The 21,812-nt window shown below is 35.3% G+C and overlaps 2 protein-coding genes across 4 annotated transcripts in view; one reads left to right on the top strand and one right to left on the bottom strand.

The window, feature by feature from the left end:
- The window catches only part of LOC127156720 (uncharacterized), a 43,483-nt gene extending 25,400 nt beyond the window's left edge, over positions 1 to 18,083 (top strand). The window contains exons 8-10 of the mRNA XM_051099751.1: positions 892 to 956; positions 2,691 to 2,804; positions 17,737 to 18,083. Of these exons, the coding sequence (XP_050955708.1) occupies positions 892 to 956; positions 2,691 to 2,804; positions 17,737 to 17,943 (386 nt within the window). The 3' untranslated portion in view covers positions 17,944 to 18,083. The remainder of the gene's footprint in view (positions 1 to 891; positions 957 to 2,690; positions 2,805 to 17,736) is intronic.
- Positions 18,084 to 19,993: 1,910 nt separating this feature from the next.
- The window catches only part of prickle1a (prickle homolog 1a), a 41,268-nt gene continuing 39,449 nt past the window's right edge, over positions 19,994 to 21,812 (bottom strand). For all 3 annotated transcript variants that reach the window (XM_051099739.1, XM_051099741.1, XM_051099740.1), the window contains exons 7-8: positions 20,928 to 21,752; positions 19,994 to 20,846 (exon numbers count right to left, since the gene is read on the bottom strand). In XM_051099739.1, coding sequence (XP_050955696.1) covers positions 20,044 to 20,846; positions 20,928 to 21,752 — 1,628 coding nt within the window. In that variant the 3' untranslated portion in view covers positions 19,994 to 20,043. The remainder of the gene's footprint in view (positions 20,847 to 20,927; positions 21,753 to 21,812) is intronic.

Raw genomic sequence — 21,812 nt, 5'->3', positions numbered from 1 at the left:
CCTGTAAATAAATACATACACACATACATAGAAATTTAAAATATAAACATTTTTAAATAAAAATAGATTGCTATAGAATTGCATATAGAATAGAATAGAATAGGATTGCTAGCAACATGTTAGTGATTTGCTAATCATGCTAGAAATCATGCTTCAAGCAATTTCAAACTGGAAAAACATCAAACTTTTTAAAACTTTTCAAACTTTGTGGTCCGGCTTTCTCAAGCCAACTTAAAGTTTGTCTTGATCTTTATATCAGTAAGTCTCGAGTGATATATCAGTAAATATGTTAACAGATTTGAATTACACTTAGCATTAAATAAATGTCTGTTAGTTTACAAACTAGAGTTTCCTAGATTTAATTTGGCATGTTGCAACTTTTTCCATGTGGACAAATAAATTCATGACTTAAAAATGTTAGATTTAAAAATAATAATAATAACTGCTTCCAGACAGGTTTCCCCAACACTCGTACGGTTCCCCGTCCTCCATTGCTCAGACAAACAGCAGTGGTTTAATCAGAAGCAAACCTCAATCACTTCTTCTTTCTCAAGAATTCTCTCGTTGCCCATTCAATCTAATTAAAGCGTGAATCAAAACAGAAATAAACATCATGCTGTTCATTGTACCTAGGAGCCGTTCGCTTGCAACTCTAAACCGCTGGAATGTGAATGAACTTTCTTTGCGGCGTCGTGTTTGTTGTTTGTGGACAGAAACATCTCAGAGCCGCTGTCGCTGATTTCTCCTGCGGGAACTCGAACATAAACACAATTCTCCTTCACCAGCACGTTTCCAAGATGAGAACTGAATTAAACGGATAGATCTGAGATGGTTTTGGAGGGACTGCTTTTTCATTCTGCCCAGTTTTTAAGTTCTTCTCCGTCTCTGCAGACAAACACAGGCCGTCCAGTGATCTCTCTGGAAGATCTGCACATGCTTCTGCATCAGCCAGCAAGGTATCCGTCACTTCTAATCCAAACACACTGAGCAACACAACCAAAATACAGTTTGGAAAACCTTTGATATTCTCTAGTTCTTTAGAAAACCCTTATATGCTGGTGCTTTTAACAAGCTAGAGAGCAAAATATCGATCTGAAGAGCCCTAACAGAGCAAAACTGATTCTTTATATGCTCAGAAATAATAGTAAATGCTCAGATGGAGAGTATCTGAAACATCTGACAACATGAAACACTGTTTTCAGTCCATGTACTTCTGTAAGTTACTGTACAGATTTCTTAGTGAAAATGCAATAATGCAATAATTCTCCATTATGAATTGATCAGATGGTAAAAGTGTCTTCATAATTAAAAAAGAAAAAAGAAAAAGTGAAATAGATAAATAAAATTTTCTTCAAAATTTCAGAGTAGAGGCACACCAATGTGCATTTAGGCTTACAAAATAAAAGTTATGTAATTAATAATTAGTAGTTAGTTAATTGTTAGTTATAATGTTTTTTTCCCCTTCCAAATAAATATATTAAATAATTAAAATCAGTTAGTTGTGCACATCAATTAGCTGTGAATTTAACCTTGCAAAATAAAGATATCATTTATTAATTTATTTATTAAAAAAAAAAAAAAAAACGCACACATTTTGGTTAATAAATAAGAAAGACTGACGATGTGACTGGAAAAGGAAAGTATTTTTGACTTGTTTTCCAGTATAAATGTCTAAAAATGTTTCAATTATTTAAAAATATTTAGAGATAAATTTACATGATATACTTTATATGGGATTAAAGTCTAAATATTTTGAGAATAAAGTCGAAATTATGAGAATAAAGTCGAAATATTTCAAGAATAAAGTTGAAATTACGAGAATAAAGTCTAAATATTTTGAGAATAAAATTGAAATTATGAGAATAAAATTGAAATTACGAGAATAAAGTTGAAATATTTTGAGAATAAAGTTGAAATTACGAGAATAAAGTCTAAATATTTCAAGAATAAAGTTGAAATTATGAGAATAAAGTCGAAATATTTTGAGAATAAAATAATTGAAATATTTTAATAATAAAGTTTACATTTCGAGAATCAAGGTGAAATTACGAGGATAAAGTTGAAATTATGAGAATAAAGTCGATATATTTTGAGAATAAAATCAAAATTACAAGAAAAAAGTTGAAATTATGAGAATAAAGTCGAAATTACAACAAAGTCTAAATATTTTGAGAATAAAGTCAAAATTACAAGAATAAAGTTGAAATATTTTTGAGAATAAAGTTGAAATATTTTTGAGAATAAAGTCGAAATTACGAGAATAAAGTCGAAATATTTCAAGAATAAGGTTGAAATTATGAGAATAAAGTCGAAATTACAAGAGTGAAGTCAAAATTCGATTCTCATAATTTCAACTTTATTCCCGAAACATTTCGACTTCATTCTTCAAGCATTTTGACATTTTGACTCTATATTCTCACAGTATTTTTCTGAACCCATTTGCACATATTTTGTTCTTGTTTTAAGCATAAAATCACTTCAATTTTTTTTCAGAAATCATTTTGCTTCTCAAGTAAATGTACTGTGATTTAAGATTGTTTTATGAAAAGTTTTACAGAACATGAACATTTGTCATCAAAAAGTCCAAGTAACACTAAAAACACTAAAAACTCCTTGAAATCGGTTGAAACATAAACACTTCGGTTTATGTGCCTTTAAAGGTAAAACAGAATAAATCTCCTCTTCTGCAGATATTTTTCTCCGATTTGGACGAGATTCCAGGTTTGGGCGGAGAACCAGGGGAACCGACACTGGAAGAACGTCATGCTCAAGCCATCAAAAACAAAGTTCTGGAGATTGAAAAGGTACGACCGGCACATTTCATGTTTGAAGATGTTCTGAACAGGAAAACAAAACACATAGAGCTGCCTAGATTACTTACAAATTGTAGTTTGTTACTGATTACATAATGAAAACTGTAGTTAGCAATGTAGTTTTGGTTACTCGTTGTAGGTGATGTAGTCTGACTACTTTTTAGATTACTTTTAGATTACTTTTTTAAAAGTTAACATAAATGTACCACATTGATATAAAAAAAACTGAAATAAAATGTATTCGATTTTGTTGATATTCACATCATAAAATATAATATTTACTCATAATTATGAGGCCCTATGAAATCCGTTTTATTTTTTTCCAAATTTTGTTTTTTTTCTGTTTTAATTTTTCTAGACTCTGTTTTGATGGTTAAATTAAATTTTCTTAATCAAAAAGCATGTGTAATTAATTGAGATGACGAAACTTATAGCAACACAATTCAGCAGCATTTCATTAAAAGTTTAACAAAAATGACATTTTAAGGCCCTATGAAATACGTTTTTTTAGCTAATTCTGTTTCCCATTAATTTTCTGCATTCCATTTTAATGGTTCCATTAAATTTTAACAATTAAAAGCATCTCTAAATAATTCACTTTGTAAATAACTAATTTATTAGGAGCCAAGCACCGATGGTGCAATGGCACCTATTGTATCCGTTGGTGTTCTTCTTTTTATTCTTCTTCCGCTCTGGAAGTCTATGGCAGCCCATAGAACCGCTTGTGGAAAAGTTATGAAATCTGGCACACTGATAGAGGACAGTCCCAACATTAACCACAGCAAATTTGGAGTCTCTAACATAAACTCTCGTATAGTTTCGTATCATAAGATTTAGTTTTTTTGCTGTGTTTAATAGTTTGTAAAACCTATTTTTAAAGCTCGTCTTAGATGGTTTGTCTTATTTGCACCAAAATTGGCTCAGATCATCTTCAGACCATGCTGGCTAAAAGTTATTGAAATAAAGTTGATCAGTTAAATTGTTTTCGAAAAACGCATGAACGAATTTGACAAAGAGCACACAAAAATGGATGTGAGGCTATATCTCTGCAATGGTTTGGCATATTGAGACTGAAATTGGTGTGTGTTATAATAAACATGACCTGAGGCTACCTGCAGTCTTTTGGCGCAGTACCACCTAGTGTTCAGAAGATATGAAAAATGGCTATTTTTGCTTATAACTTCTGAACGATTTGGCCAAAAATCACAAAACTGGTCTCTTTAGATTTGGAGAAGCATGCCGAGATTGATACCCAAATTTCCATTGTCAGACATTTTGAATTTTAGCATAAAATGCTATGTTTTACAAACGTATTGGCGTATCGTTACAATACTTGGTATATGTCTTCGACACCATGTCCTGACAGTACTCAAAAAGTTGGGGGGCAGTGCGGCAGAAGTTATAAAGAAATTTTCAAAAATGCTAACAACAGTTGAATAAATCGGACTATTGTAATAATATTGCAATAATGCAATTTTGCCATATTCGGCTAAACTTCCTGTTCGCCATTTTGATTTATGATGAAAACCTAATTTTTCCAACTCCTACTAGACCGTTGGTCCGATTTTCACCAAAATTGTGTCAGATCATCTTCAGACCATGCTGGAAAAAAAGTTGTGGAAATAAAGTTGATTAGTTAAATCATTTTTAAAAAAACGCATGAACGAATTTGACGAATAGCATGCAAAAACGGATGTGATGCTACATCTCCGCAACGGTTTGGCATATTAAGCCTGAAATTGGTGTGTGTTATAATGACCATGACCTGAGGCTACCTGCACAGTTTCAGCACAGTGCCACCTAGTGGTCAGGAGATATGAAAAATGGCTATTTTTGCTTATAACTTCTGGATGTTTTGGCCAAAAATCACAAAACTGGTCTCTTTAGATTTGGTGGAGCATGTTGAGTCGATTTATACCTGAATTTCCACTGTCAGACATTTTTAATTTTAGCATAAAATGCTATGTTTTACAAACGCAAACTCGGTATGTGTCTTCGGCACCATGTCCTGACAGTACTCAAAAAGTTTGGGGGCAGTGGCACCTTGTGGCCAAAAGTTATAAAGAAATTTTCAAAAATGCTAATAATGTTTAAAACTGGGCTATTGTAATAATTTTGCAATAATGCAATTTTGCCATATTCGGCCAAACTTCCTGTTCGCCATTTTGATTTATGATGAAAACCTACTTTGAAAAACTCCTACTAGACCGCTGGTCCAATTTTCACCAAAATTGAGTCAGATCATCTTCAGACCATGCTGGAAAAAAGTTGTGGAAATAAAGTTAATTAGTTAAATCATCTTCGAAAATCGCATGAACAAATTTGACGAAGAGCACGCAAAAATGGATGTGATGCTACATCTCCGCAATGGTTTGGCATATTGAGACTGAAACTGGTGTGTGTTATAATAAACATGACCTGAGGCTACTTCCACAGTATTTCGGTGCAGCGCCACCTAGTGGTCAGGAGATATGAAAAATGGCTATTTTTGCTTATAACTTCTGAATGGTTTTGGCCAAAAATCACAAAACTGGTCTCTTTAGATTTGGTGGAGCATGTTGAGTTGATTGATACCCGAATTTCCATTGTCACCATGCCCTGACAGTACTCAAGTTTTTTTTAAATGTAACATACTCTTAATTAGAAGTACTTAATTTTTGGGATCTGATTACATAATCCAGATTACATGTAATCAGTTACTATCCAGCACTGGTAACATGTAGTCTCAGCTCCAGTTTCATGAATTGAAAATGGCTGGGAATGATTTTGCCTAGACTTCATCCATCACTCCATTCACCCTCAACTGAATACACCCGGACCTATTAGACCCTCAGTGATAAAATGCCTCTAATATTCTCTAATGTGTCCCAGCCCTCAAATAATTGCCCCCGTTCTGTGATTGCAACAGACCGCCATTTGTTCGAGTGTGTGTTCGAGCACGCCATAGCCGTGTGTTTTATTTGTAATGTGTTACAGACCATTGCCCTCCCACTGTACAGTTCGGCCCTGTTTGTGTGGTCCTCGGTTATCGCACCTTCACATCACGTCTGTCTTTCCCTCCAAGTGGGGGTCGAAATGATGCAAACGCTGCCACGGCAAACAAAGAACAGCGGGGTCAAACATTTCCTCAACCTTCCCAACATTCACTCGTAAATATCAGCACTAAAAATACAGATCCTCTCCAGGGTGGAGAACTTCCTCCGTACGTCGCTTGTGTTTTCGTTTTTATGTCATTGTTTTATTGTGGCTTTACTCTGTGGTTTTTGAGATCCTGTAACGTTAGGAGAAATTATTGTAATTTAGGCTGAGTGTTTATTATCTCTGGTGATTCAGCATTTTTGAACTTCTTTGAAGAGTCTTGGATGAATATGGTTGAATGAGAGAGAAAATGCGATTAATGTCATAGATTTGAGGAGACAGAGCTGTGGAAACTTTGGTCCTTGGTGATTCATAATATACAAGTTAATGGCTACCGGCATTTTGAGAGTCAAAAAAGCACATCAGGCAACATAAAATGATGTACAACGATTGTCTGTACACAAAACTGAACATTATTTACAACCTATAATCCATAGCCTCAGGCAAACGGTCCGGAGTGATGTCCGGTTCACGAATGATTCATTCTTTTAAATCGGTTCATTTTGGTGAATTGGATGAACCAGTTCACCTGACTGAATCATTTGAATCAGTTTGTGTCTAGAGCAGCACAGATCTACAGGTTACTCAATCAAAACTCACTTTTGGACACCTGAAAGTCACTCCGACTGGAAATGAGCCAAAATATCAGCTTATATGATCCAATAATGACTGAACTGATTCAGAACTTAAGTTGCTCCTACAGTCCGACGAGTTGATTATGGTTTCTCATTGTTCATGTAAAAAGTCCATGAAAAAAAGTCAATGGCACTTTAAGAGTCAACAAAGCACATCAGGCAACACAAAATGAATACCAATGACTCCTGATGATGTGAAACAATCATTCTGTGCACAAAACTGAACATTGTTCACGGCGTTATTACCTGTAATCCATAGTCTCAGGCAAACGGTTTGGAGATATGTCCGGTTCACAAACAAATCACTCTTTTGAATCGGTTCTTTTTGGATGAACCATGGATGAATTTTTGGATGAATTCACCTGACTGCATTGTCTGAATCAGTTCGTGGCTCGAGCAGCACAGATCTACAAGTTGCTCAATCAAAAAAGGACACCTGACAGTCACTCTGACTCGAAATGAGCTAAAATGTCAGCATATATGATCCGATGATGAATGATTAATTTAGCGCTCCAGTGCTCCAGTTCCTCCAACAGTCAAAATCGCTCCAGTGACTGTCAGGTGTCCGAAAGTGAGTTTTGATTGAGTAACTTGTAGATCTGTGCTGCTCAAGCCACAAACTGATTCAGACGATTCAGTCAGGTGAACTGGTTCATCCAGTTCACCAAAAAGAACCGATTCAAAAGAAATGAATACCCATGGTGAAACAATCGTTCTGTGCACAAAACTGAACATTATTACCTGTAACCCAAAGCCTCAGGCAAACAGTCCGGAGTGATGTCCAGTTCACAAATGAGTCACTCTTTTGAATCGGTTCTTTTTGGATGAACCAGTTTACCTGACTCAATCGTCTGAATCAGTTTGTGGCTCGAGCAGCACAGATCTACAAGTTACTCAATTAAAAATCACGTTCGGACACCTGACAATCACTCCAACTGGAAATGAGCCAAAATATCAGCATATATGATTCGATGATGAATGAATCATTCAGTGCTCCAGTTCCTCCAACAGTCACTGAACTGAGGAAACAGTTCGACCCGAAATGAAGACACATGAGCTGCTGAATTAAGGTGTGAAATTGATGGTTTCCAGCACTTTGAGAGTTAAAAAAGCATATCAGACAACACAAAATGAATATACATGTCTCCTGATGATGTGAAATAATCGCTCCAGTGACTGTCAGGCGTCCGAAAGTGAGTTTTGATAGAGTAGCTTGTAGATCTGTGCTGCTCCAGACACAAACTGATTCAGACGATTCAGTCAGGTGAAGTGGTTCATATAAAAACCAAAAAGTTCAACAAAAAGAACCAATTCAAAAGAATAATTTGATTCAAATGATTCGGATGAACCAGTTCACCTGACTGAATCGTCTGAATCTGTTCGTGGCTCGAGTAACACAGATCTACAAGTTACTCAATCAAAACTCACTTTCAGATGCCTGACAGTCACTCTGACTCAAAATGAGCCAAAATATCAGCATATATGATTCGATGATGAATGAATCATTCAGTGCTCCAGTTCCTCCAACAGTCTCTGAACTGAGGAAACAGTTCGACTCGGACCAAAGATCGATGAGCCGCTGAATGAAGGGGTGAAATGAAAGTTTTTATGGTTTCTCATTGTTTATCTAAAAGGTCAATGAAAAAAGTCAATGGCTGTTGGCAGTTCAAGTGTCAAAAAAGCAGGTCAGGCAACACAAAATGATATGAAACGATTGTCTGTAAAATTAATATACATGTCTCCTGATGATGTGAAACAATCGCTCCAGTGACTGTCAGGCGTCCGAAAGTGAGTTTTAATTGAGTAACTTGTAGATCTGTGCTGCTCGAGCCACAAACTGATTCAGACGATTCAGAAAGAACCGATTCAAAAAAATGATTCGTTTGTGTTCTGTTGAATTGGTCTGAATCAGTTTGTGACTCGAGCAGCACAGATCTACAGGTTACTCAATCAAAACTCAAAATTTCAGATGCCTGATGGTCACTCTAACTAGAAATGAGCCAAAAGATCAGCATTGAATATTCATTTTGCGATGCCTGATATGCTCTTTTTTGACTCTTAAAGAGCCAGCCGCTGACTTAATTTTTATGAATCACCAAGGTTCACCGTTTTAGCTAAAAATCTTCTTTACTGTACTCCTGAAGAAAAAAAGTCACCTACATCTTGGCCTGAGGGTGTGTAAATTACCAGCAAATGTTCATTTTTGGGTAAACTGTTCCTTTAAGTAGTGATCAATCAGCCTGAGGGCCTCGTTCAGCTTGTCAGCATTTAGTTTGTAGCCCTTGTTTAACTGTAACCACCCAGAAAACCCTAACATATCAGCAGTTTTGCACCATCACCGCTTGTATTTCCTCGTTTTCTAAGGTGAGACACTGACTGGTGAAGGATGTGCAGAAATGTCAGTGTCACGTTCATGTTTTGCCCTCTAATTATAAGACGTGTGACGGTCGACGAGCTCCGAGACGCTCCTACACACACACAATGGTTACGGCCAACGTGAGGATTTGAGCTCATGCTGGCACGCAGGATTACAAGGGCGTGTTTGTCAGCGAGACATCAAACCGCCCGACGCTCCTATAAAGCTCCTGAGAACAGAGAAGCACGGAGCGTCTGAATGCGGTCGGCCGCCAGAACACTGAAACTCGCTGGGATCTGGGAAGCGTAATAACTCTTCAGACGTCGCCAAAGGCTCCCCGAAACAAATGTCCTCTAATTGAGTCTGGAGTCGTTACTGGCAGATGGGTGGAAACCTGCTCATTACGACCTTCTGGGATGATTGTGGGAATCTCCAGCATTTAACCAAGTTGAGACAAGTAACTATAAGTTCCCCTGGATCAGAGGAGAGATGTTTGCTTAGATAACAAAACTGTTAACTTAGTTGGAAAACAACTAAATGACTTCTTATCGACCACTTTAATTTAGAGAAAATGTCTTTATTTAATCAGTTTCTCGATTTACACATTCATTATTGTTACTAAACACAATCATTTTAACCAACTAAATTGTGAATTGTAGATACAGGTTCAACAAATACGTTTTAAGATTTAATTGCATCTCTTTTTCTTGTTGTAAACCTTTGGGTGTCCTTAAAGGAGATTCCACTTCCAGAACAACAATTCACAAATAATATACTCACCCCCTTGTCATCCAAGATGTTCATGTCTTTCTGTCCTCAGTCGTAAAGAAATTATGTTTTTTAAAAATAAAAATTTGTATACTTTAAGCACAAAAGCTTGTGTAGTATAGGCTCTGGGATGTGCGTTCATGACGCTACGATCTATTGAATCACGTTGAAAGGTCATGTGGAACGACAGTGTTTACAAAGCGAACGTGCAAAGACTAAGAAAGTGCAAGTAAGTCAAATGCTGTTTACAAACAAAAAGATACAACGATGTCGGACGATTCTGAAGTTGTAGGAGAAAATAAGATGAAGTTTTTCACCATACTCTACCTTTTTGAGCTGGAGTACACAGACGATGAACTGAAGTTCGGATCATTTTACCAACTGTGACCTTTGAGTCTCGTTCAGCAAAATGAACGAATCCTTTTTTGAGTCATTTCGTTCATTTTTGCAAAATATAATTAAAGAAGTCCATGTCCAGAACAACAATTTACAAATAATTTACTCACCCTCTTGTCATCCAAGATGTTCATGTCTTTCAGTCATAAAGAAATTGTTTTTTGAGGAAAACATTTCAGCATTTTTCTTCATATAATGGACTTCATTGGTGCCTGATTTTGAACTTCCAAAATGTAGTTTAAATGCAGCTTCAAAGGCTCTAAATGATCCCAGACGAGGAAGAAGGGTCTTATCTAGTGAAACGATCACTCATTTGTTTCGAAAAATAAAAATTTGTATACTTTTTAAGCACAAAAGCTGGCGTAGCACAGGCTCTGGGATGCACGTCATTTTGAATGAATCTTTAATTTGACTCAGAAGAATGAGTCGTCTCGGGGAATGATTCGTTCAGTCGCACATGTGCAACATCCTATTAGATTCTGTACTGGATTTAGTTCACCTGTTTCAAGTCTTCGGGTTTTTCGAGTGGTTCATTCATCTTATGGGGCTGTCACGTGATGAACGAACGACTCAAACCCAAAAACTTGTCAGATAAGAGGTGAGGTGAGCGAATCATAGACTAAAGACCCAGGTAAACAGTGAATGAATCTTTTCTGTTTCTTACAGCATTATAGTTTCGTCTTGTTTGTTGTGTGATCAATGTTTGTGTAAGCAGTAGATGTGTTCGGGAAGTGACACGTAACATTTTAATTATATTTTGCTAAAATGAACGAAATGACTCATATAAAGATTCGTTCATTTTGCTGAACGAGACTCAAAGGTCCGAGTCGGTAAAATGATCCGAACTTCCCATCACTACTACGAATCACGTCTAAGTTCATCATCTGTGTACTCCAGCTCAAAAAGGTAGAGTGTGATGAAAAACTCCATCTTATTTTCTCCTACAACTTCAGAATCGTCCAACATCGTTGTACCTTTTGGTTTGTAAACAGCGTTTGACTTACTTGCACTTTCTTAGTCTTTGTGCATTCGCTTTGTAAACACTGGGTCTGTAGTTCAGTGTGACCTTTTGATGTGATTCAATAGTATGTCGTGGACGCGCATCCCAGAACCTGTGCTACACTGGCTTTTGTGCTTAAAAAGTATACACATTTTTATTTTTAAAAATGAGCGATCGTTTCATTAGATAAGACCCTTCTTTCTCATCTGGGATCATTTAGAGCCTTTGAAGCTGCATTTAAACTACATTTTGGAAGTTCAAAATCGGGCACCAATGAAGTCCATTATATGGAGAAAAATCCTGGAATGTTTTCCTTAAAAACAATTTCTTTACAACTGAAGAAAGAAAGACATGAACATCTTGGATGACAAGGGGGTGAGTACATGATTTGTAAATTGTTGTTCTGGAAGTGGACTTCTCCTTTAAGCATTGTTTTAGGAAAAATTGATTAAACTTTTGTTTGTTTTTGCTTAAAACAAGAACGAATACCTAGGAAAAATAAATAAAATAAAATCCAGAAAAAAAAAAAACTTAATTCAAAGGAAAAACAAGATTATTTTTCTTGCCCCAGTGGCAAATTTGTTGTCATTTTAAGCAAAAACAATAAAAAAACAAAAGCAAAAACAAAACAATAAAACAGTGGTTATATTGTCATTTTGCTTCTCAAGTAAATGTATCTTAATTTTGAAAAAAGTTTAGATACAGATATTTGTTCTTGTATTAAGCAAAAATTACATTTTTCATAAAACTTTAATATTTTATGTCATGTTGCTAATTGAACAAATGCATCTTGATGAAAGATGAAAGTTTACATATTCATAATGGAAATACAAAAATACTAGTTTTTTTTTTTTTTTTTTTTTTTTTTTGCAGTGCATACATTGCAAAATGATTTTCGTACTCAGTATGTTTGCCTTGTTTTTTTAGTATAAATATCTAAACCTTAATGAATGAAAATCCATTTACTTGAGAAAAAAATGACAAGATAAGCTTTGTTTTATGACATTTTTACTGTTTATTTGCTTAAAATGAGAAGAAAATTTAATATTATTGTTAAATTAAGATAATTTTTTTATTAAGGTTATTGAAATAAGATTATTTTTCTGAGCCCATTAGCAGATATTCGTTCTTGTTTTAAGCAAAAACTAACAAAATTTTGATTTTTTTTTAATAGAACAATGCTTATCTTGTCATTTTGCTTCTTAAGTAAATGCATCTTGATTCAAGAAAGTTTAGATAAGATATTACATTTTGTTTATATAAAAAAAATAATATATAATAAAATATATCAAAATTAAGTACATCTTTTTGCTTAAAACAAGAACAAAAATCTGCCATTGGGGTCGAAAAAATAATCTTAATTTAATTTAAAAAAATTTATATAAAGTCATTTTGCTTATCAAACAAATGTATTCTGATTCAAGAAAGTTTAGACATTCATAATGACAAAACAAGACAAATACTGATTATGAAGAGGTTTTATGCAGTGCATACATTACAAAAATTATTTTTGTACTCAGTATTTTTGCCTTGTTTTTTTAATGTAAATATCTAAACCTTCTTGAATCACGATGCATTTACTTGAGAAGGAAAAATAACAAGATAAAGGCTAAATTGATCAAAATTTACTTGTAATAAAAATTAAGAATATTTAATTTTATTATTAAATTAAGATTATAAAATTCAGCTTTTTTTCTCACTCCATTAGCAGAAAGCAAAAACTTTAGATTTTTTTTTAATAAAACAAAGTTTATCTTGTCATTTTGCTTCTCAAGTAAATGCATCTTGATTCAAGAAAGTTTAGATAAGATACTAAGATACTACTTAATTTTATATGTATTCTATTTTTTATATATATATATATTTTTTGATATAAACAAAACTTTATATCTTAAGTCATTTTGCTTATTAAACAAATGTATTTTGATTAAAGAAAGTTTAGACATTCATAATGACAAAACAAGACAAAAATAATGAGTAAAAGAGTTTTTCATTTATTTTTTCATTCGTTTTTCAATCATTTTTGTGCTCTGTATTTTTGCCTTTTTTTTGTGTAAATATCTAAACTTTCTTGAATCAAGATGCATTTACTTGGAAAAGCAACTTGAAAATGACAAGATAAGTGTTGTTTTATTAAAAAAAAATCAAAATTTTGTTGGAGAACAAATGTCTGAAAGCGGGGCAATAAAAATTAAGATTATTTAATTTTATTATTAAATTAAGATTATAAAATTCATCTTTTTTTTTCTGACCCCAGTGGCAGATATTTGTTCTTTTTTTAAGCAAAAACTAACAAAATTGTAATTAAAAAAAAAAAAATTATCTTAACATTTTGCTTCTCAAGTAAATGCAAAAACAATCTTAATTTAAATAAATAATTTTTGCTTTTATTTGAAGCAGAAATGTACTTATTATATATATCAATAAGTTATATATATATTATCAAACAAATGTATTTTAATTAAAGTTTAGACATTCATAATGAAAAGACAGAAATAATGAGTAAAAGAGTTTTTTATGCAGTGCATACATTACAAAAATGATTTTTGTGCTCAGTATTTCTTGCCTTGTTTTTTTTTGTGTGTGTGTAAATTTCTAAATTTTCTTGCATCAAGATGTATTTACTTGAAAATTACAAGATAAGTGTTGTTTTATTTAAAAAAATAATCAAAATATTGTTGTTTTTTGTTTAAAATGAGAACAAATATCTGCCAGTGGGGCAATAAAAATTAAGAATATTTAGTTTCATTATTAAATTAAGATTCAGCTTTTTTTCCGGACCCCATTGGCAGATATTTGTTCTCAAATTTAGATTTAGATTTTTATTTTTATTTAGAAAAAAAATAGATTTTTATTTTTAAAACTAAAACAAAGTTAAAGATTAGAAGAGTTACTAAGACAATAGGATTTATACATATATATATGGGGTCAGAAAAATAATCTTAATTTAAATATTTTTTGCTCATATTTGAAGCAGAAACGTACTAATTTATATATATGTACTTACATATATACTTTTTTTGTTTTTGTTTTTTTTGTGTGTGTGTAAATATCTAAACTTTCTTAAATCAAGATGAATTTTGAAGATGACAAGATAAGTGTTGAAATGAAAACAAATATTTGGTAGTGGGGCAAAAAATATTATTAAAAAATATTAAAACTTTAAGTTTATTAAATTAATATAATTAATATAATATAATATAATATAATATAATATAATATAATATATAAAATAAAATAAAGTTATTTTTCTGACCCCATTGACAGATCTTTATTCTTGTTTTTTTTAAACAAAAACAATATGATAAATGTTTTATAAAACAATGCTTAGATGTATCTTTATTTTAACTGTACTGGAAAATGAGAAAAAAACATTTTTTGCAGTGTAAACACCATATTAAATATCAAAATAGTTCGCCTTAAAATATCAGTTGAGCCTGGATGCTCTCAAACCCTCAGTATGTTTGGTTTTGGTTGGTGTTTTCTCTTTCTCAGGCCGTTTTGTTCTTCTTGGCTCACCTTTTGATTGAACCCAGAACCCCTCCAATCTCTCTGCCGTTTTTAATCTGGACCTGAGCGACTAAACGCTGTCGATAAGAGGAAACAGACCACGCTCCCCTGTTGAACCCACTTCAGTAATCTGCGGCGCTTCTGCTTCTCCTCTCACGCTCGGATTAACCAGAGACTCTCGATGGCCAGACGCCGATCGGGAGTCACCCACGTAACCCTAACCACCCACAAAACCCTCTCCGTCCAACAAAAACAGCCACACGCTGTCCAGCTCTTCCTCTGATGCTCCCGAATACGTCTGGCTTATATTCCAGCTCAGTTTCTCGGAGGGAATATCAAATATAACGTGAGCTCAGACCTCAGAAGAGCTCCAGGGTGATTGTGTGCAATAATTGGTCACCATGATTATAAAGCTGTTTCTGAGATGTGCCCCAAATCTGCACATGCTTTATGACGTTGGTCAAAGAAAGAAAAAAAATGAGAGACTTTTGGAGGATGAACCCACCAGACCTTGTAATTTCATGCTTTTCTCATGATCTCTTACAATGAGGCACTTATACTTACTTTTTTCCCGTTTAAAGGATGTTTCGTATTCAATACGCGCTCAGCTCATGTCAAAACATAATTAGGGCTCTTCGTTTTCTCTCTGTTGATATTTTTAGCTGTAAAGTGTTCAAATTGCTCTTTTAGCAAAATGGTTTTCCTCAGGATTTTTGACTTGTTTTGCAGTACAGATGAAGATGCAAAATGACATCAGTTTTCTGAAAAATGCATTAAAATGAAGAATGTTTTTGGTTTTAAAAGTGCGAGATGAACTTAATTCAGAAATATTTGTTTTTGCTTTAGGTAAAAACTATTTCAGAAAACAAGACTTCCTGTTTTTTCAAGTAAATGCATCTTAATTCAAGTATGTTCAGATATTTTTACTTGAAAATGACAAAAATACTAAAATAAAGTAAAAATGAGATTGTGTTAGTAATTTCATTGAATGGAGTTTACTGTGAAGCATTTCATAGATGGTTGTGGGTTAGTTTACCAGCTTAATTAAAGTTGAAATATGAGATATAACTTTACATACACTACCAGACTTTCAATGTTTTTTTAAAAGAAGTCTCTTCTGCTCACCAAGCCTGTATTTATTTGATTCAAAGTACAGCAAAAACAGTAAAATTCTGAAATATTTTTACTATTTAAAATAACTGTTTTCTATTTGAATATATTTTAAAATGTAATTTATTCCTGTTATTTCAATGCTGAATTTTCAGCATCATTACTCCAGTCTTCAGTGTCACATGATCCTTTAGAAATCATTCTAATATGCTTTTTTTTTTTTTTTTTTTTTTTTTCATTTATCAAGGATGCTTTAAATTGATCAAAAGTGATGATAAAGACGTTTATAATGTTACAAAAGATTTCTATTTCAGATAAATGCTGTTCTTCTGAACTTTCTGTTTATCAAAGAAACCATCAAAAAAAATTCTACTCAGCTGCTTTCAACATAATAATAATACATTTTTCTTAATATTGCTGAAGGATCATGTGACTGAAGTAATGATGCTAAAAATTCAGCTTTAAAATCAAAGAAATAAATTACATATTAAAATATATTCAAATAGAAAAGAGTTATTTTAAATTGTAAAAATATATCAAATTTTTTTCTGTACTAAATAAATGCAGGCTTGGTGAGCAGAAGAGACTTCTTTAAAAAAAAAAAAATTAAAAATCTTACTGTTCAAAAACTTTTGACTGGTAGTGTATTTGTACTGAAAGACAAAAAATACTAAGTGAGAAAGTTTTTGGTTGAATTCACGCCATTTATGAGTGAAAAATTAGGGCATTTTAGAGCAAATGAACAAATATTACACTATTTATTAACCATTTCACTGAAAAAGTGACTTTGTCACTCAGTATTTTTGTCTTTCAGTACAAATACACTACCAGTCAGAAGTTTTTGAACAGTAAGATTTTTTTTAAAGAAGTCTCTTCTGCTCACCAAGCCTGCATTTATTTGATCCAAAGTACAGTAAAATGTTGAAATATTTACACTATTTAAAATAACTGTTTTCTATTTGAATACATTTTAAAATGTGATGATAAAGACATTTATTAAGTTACAAAAAATTTATATTTCAAATAAATGATCTTCTTCTGAACTGTCTATTCATCAAAGAAATCTGAAAAAAAAAAATTATACTCAGCTGTTTTCAACATAATAATAATAATAAATGTTTTTGAGCAGCAAATCAGTATATTAGAATGATTTCTGAAGGATCATGTGACACTGAAGACTGGAGTAATGATGCTGAAAATTCAGCTTTGGAATCACAGGAATAAATTACAATTTAAAATATACTCAAATAGAAAACAGTTATTTTAAATAGTAAAAATATTTCACTGTTTTTGCTGTGCTTTGGATCAAATAAATGCAGGCTTGGTGAGCAGAAGAGACTTCTTTAAAAAACATTTAAAATCTTACTGTTAAAAAACTTTTTACTAGTCGTGTAGACGAGTAAGCAATTTCTTCACACTAGTTTCATGAGAATATCCACATCATATAAAAGCCAGATCACACCTCGTCCATTGCATTCAGGTAACGAAGGAGTCTTGGACGTCACACCTGGGACATTTGCAAGGCATCATAAAGCTCTTAAGCGCCATTTTTGCACATCTTTAAACCTGGTAGAGAATTTGTTGGCCTTTAAAGTCCGGTGTGAAATAACTGAGCCGTTCTAACAAGCTCCTGCTTTTAGGTCTCCATGCGAACAGTCACACACCTGTTGCTGGACATTTTCCCGTAGTCTCTAGGCTGTTAAGTTTACAGCCAAGTGACGTATTCGCCAGAGGTCAAAGTGTCATTTAGTACACGGCAAAACTGCTTTGTCAAGCTCTTAAAAAGCAATGCTTGGGTGAGGAAAAACTACAGCGAACGTCGTCACCTGCCAACAAACCTGCGCAGAATTTCACCTACAATCAACATTGTTGATCTGTGCATTTCCAAATTCCAAAATTATTTCCAAAAATGAATACTACTTCAGACTTGTCATAAAATGTAACTGGAGAGTTTATCTTTTTAAAGTACCTCACTTTGAGATGAGTCCAGCAGCTGTTCGTCTCTTTCAGTTGTACAAACAGGACTGCGAGACCGTCGGAATAGTGGTGAGGATGCTTATATCCAAAGATCCAACTCTCGGACCGACGCTCCTGTCTGCACTGCATAAGAACCTGGTTGAAATCGGTGACAAATATTTGGAAAACCTCAGCCGATTCATCTCTGAGGTGAGCGCGTTGGTCAAACCCAACCAGACCAAACCGGCCAAACCTAACTGACCGTGAAATGCGTCGTCACTTCCTACTGTCTAGCGGTAACGTTTGTTTCGTTTGTGCCAATTTTGTTGTCATATTATTCAGCACAGCCGTCTTGAGACCATTAAGTTCAAGAACCACAGTTCATTGTTCACCTTGTATTCTGTTATTATAACTAATGTTGTGCTTTTGCTGTTTTGAAAGCATGTTCATTAAAATAAGTGTTTGGCATTTCCATTGATCTTTAGCTTACCTTTGTACAGAGAAATGCTTTAAAGGGGTCATCGGATGCCCATTTTCCACAAGTTGATATGATTCTTTAGGGTCTTAATGAAAAGTCTCTAATATACTTAGATTAAAACTTCTCAGTGGTTGTGAAAAAACAACACCCTTTTTACCGTCAAAATCAGCTCAGCAAAAATCATCTTATTCTGGTCGAGGTTGCTTTAAATGTTAATGAGCTCTGCTCGCCCCGCCCCTCTCTTCTCTCTGTGGAGTGACGAGCCTGTTTACTTTAGCCACATTTAGCTGCTAAACTTGCTAACTAGCACATTATTAGGAAAGGCGATCGCAAAGATTCATAAAAAAATACACACTTCTGCTGTAAGTGAACCTGGATCATGAATGATTCACGTGAACATAGACGGATATATGTAGATCGGGAGGCGCATTCCCTTCACAAACAAACGTAATCCACTGCATCTTCAGCGGCTCAGATGTCGGGAGTAAATGACGACCACTATGTTCATTGTTACATCCAGCAACACAACACCTCAATCGCTCAATCGGAGATATTCTTGTATAACTTACATCCCTGCTCCGGCATCGAAACAAAGAGGTCGGACTGTTACAGCTGATCTGAGGTAAAACGCTCATTTCAATCAAACTATTGTGGGAGCGGCCTCAGTGTGTGTGACGGCATAACGACAGGCATCTGAGAATGGCTCGATTTGAAAAAGGGGATATTATTTTTACAGATTCATTAAAAACACTGCATGGATTTTTATCATTATAGGGTAGATTTGTACATACACTGACAACACACATTAATGTTCAAACAACATGTAAAAGTGAACTTAGCATCCGATGACCCTTTAAAAAGCTGTGCTTGTGGCAAGAAACACTAAAAATGTGATGCAACAGTCCAAGACGTCAATCTCAAGAACCACAATAACAAAACATTTCAGATGGAAAACAAGAACACGGCTTATAAAACCCCAGACTGACAGACCCGACTGCACAGTAGACGTAAAGACATAGAGGACACAAAATGTGCATGTGTATATATATATTTATATATATATATATATCTCATTTTTATTATTAGCCTTATTGTTCCAGTTTGCACTTACACAGATTACAGTGATCTGTCTGTGTGACCCATCCATAAAATAACACCCGAACAAGCTTTGGATAATAACGTTTTGTAGTCAGTGTTTTAGTACAAACTAAGCGGCAATGCTGACCAATGTTACATAATACTTATTTTTAAAACCCTGATTAACAAACCTTTAGTACTTTTTTCTTCTTCTTAAAAAAAAAATTATTTTGAAACTCAGGGATATAAAAATATTAGCTTTAACTCAACATTTTACAATATATACATTCATTTTTGCAAAGTTAAATTATTCTCTTCTCGAGTCTCTAAAAGCGGCTTCATAAATATTATATTCTTCTGGTTCTTTCAAAGACTATAATCACTTATCTGCTAACATGCATTATTGTAGCAGTTTAGATTCTGCCATCAACGTCACTGCATGGCAAGACCACTGCAATATGTGACCCTGGACCACAAAACCAGTCGTAAGGGTCAATTTTTTGAAATTGAGATATGGTTTGTTAGGACAATATTTGTCCGAGATACAACTATTTGAAAATCTAATCTGTGGGTGCAAAAAAAAAAAAGTTCTTAGCGATGCATATTACCAATCAAAAATTAAGTTGTGATATATTTACAGTAGTAAATTTACAAAATATCTTCATGTAACATGATCTGTACTTAATCTCCTAATGATTTTTGGTATAAAAGCTACTTAAGACTGGTTTTGTGGTCCAGGGTCACATATGTCCTGTGAAACAAGTTGTATTCTAATTCAAAGTAACAGCTCAAAGCAAGTGAAAGTTCTATGAAATGATACAGTTTTTGCCCTTCCGTCCTCTCTTCTGTTTGGACTTTGTCCTTGTGCCAAAGGTAAGTTCTTCAGCGTAATATTGGTACCGAGGTTGTCTTGGTTGTGGAATAGGCTGACCCAAGAAAAAGCCTTCCTCCTCTGATTCCGATGATGAAGAGGAGCATGTAGAGCACCAGTCGTCTTCATCCCTGTAAAGACGTGAAAACCTTTCAACTGCCTGGTTGCGCAAACCGTACTCCGTGTCGGCATGGGCGTAGGAAGCCTGTCCTGGTCCATGCTGTCGGCGGTCCTCCTTAAAGCACATACGTGCCTTTTCTTTGGGGACCAAGTGAAGAGCGTTGTCTGAACGAGACTTACGACTCCGTCTCCGCCTGTGGTGATGACGGTGACGCTGCTGGTCTTGCTCGTCAAAGTGGTACACTCGTCTCCGAGTGCGTTCGCTCATGGGAGGCTGCCGCACCTCCAGGTCATCATATCGTCCATTATCCACAACATCATCTGAGAATTTCACCTGCTGTGGTTTGGATTGGGACTTGGACCTTCTTAAGACAGGTAAATGAGGTGGTTTGGGCCTCTCCTCTGGGAGCGGAACTACTTGCTCCTGTTCCTCCTCTTCAATGACCTCCACGCGCTCGAGCTCAGAGGTGAGGCTCTTCAGGGAGTTGGAGCTCCTGTGGAGCATTGACGAGTTCAGAGTGCCCATGTTGCTGGTGTTCTCGCAGCGTTCGAGCTCGGAGAACTTTTGTAACGAGTAGAGCGATGGTTTGTCTTTAATGTCGCCATCAACTGAAGCACCTGAAAGGGACACAGAAGTTCAGATTTGCCTCTCATGTTCAGTTTGCACTCAAGAATATCAATTGTACATTGATGTCTCACCTGTGATGTTGGAGAGCGCCAAGGAGTCCATCGAGTCTCTGATGTTCTGCTCTGCCTGCTTCAGTTCGTCTGTGATGCACTCCAGTGAGTCGTTATACCACTGTTTATCTTCATGCTTAAAATCGAGCTCCTGGAGCTTTCTGCTGCTTGCAGGTCCAGGGTGGCTTCCATACGCAGAGTCACCTAGTCCATCCTGGGACTGTGCCCAGTACATGTCTACCTTGTACTTTTTACTGGCCAGATTCCCACCACTGCCTGGCATTCTTGCCTCAGTCTTTTTTTGGACCTCAGAGTCAGTCGTCCAGAGGTCAGTCAGCCTGGTGTCGTCCGGCTGCTGGAACATCCCATGTTCACCAAACTTGAGGAGGAGCTGCGTCATGTAGTCCTCATGCTCAGCCCATTCCTCATGATCCTCGGGTGCTTCCTGCTCCTCCCTGTTCCTCCAGAAGTGGTTGTCTGCAAAGCTTAGCTTTGACAGCTTGTTGGACAAGGTGTCGTCGGCGTTCCCTGAGAGTCCGGGGAACTTGTAGTTGCCTGCGGGTGAAAAGAGAAGAGACTGTCGACACTGGTCTGCGGAGCGGCTGCTTTTGCCCATCTTCACGCTGCGCCGCGATTCCCGAGATCTTGCGGACTGGAAGGCCGAGTCGGAAGAATCCGAGGCGTGGATGTCCTCTCCGAGGCTGCAGGCTTTGGAACAATAGATCCTGCCTTGTCTGGGCAGAAAGGGACACCCGAGCAAGGAGCTCTTGCACTGAGCACAGCTAAAACAAGCATCTGTGGCGTGCCAGTGGAGGCCATCATACGTCATCTGGGCATGGTCCACTCCTAGAAGAAAATAAACAGAAGTTAAAGGTCGGCAAAAGCGGAATGTGGTTTGTGGGAAAT

The sequence above is a fragment of the Labeo rohita genome, chromosome 25 (genome assembly GCF_022985175.1).
Source record: "Labeo rohita strain BAU-BD-2019 chromosome 25, IGBB_LRoh.1.0, whole genome shotgun sequence".
In the NCBI taxonomy this organism is placed as follows: Eukaryota; Metazoa; Chordata; class Actinopteri; order Cypriniformes; family Cyprinidae; genus Labeo; species Labeo rohita.
This window is presented reverse-complemented; position numbering and strand designations above follow the sequence as displayed.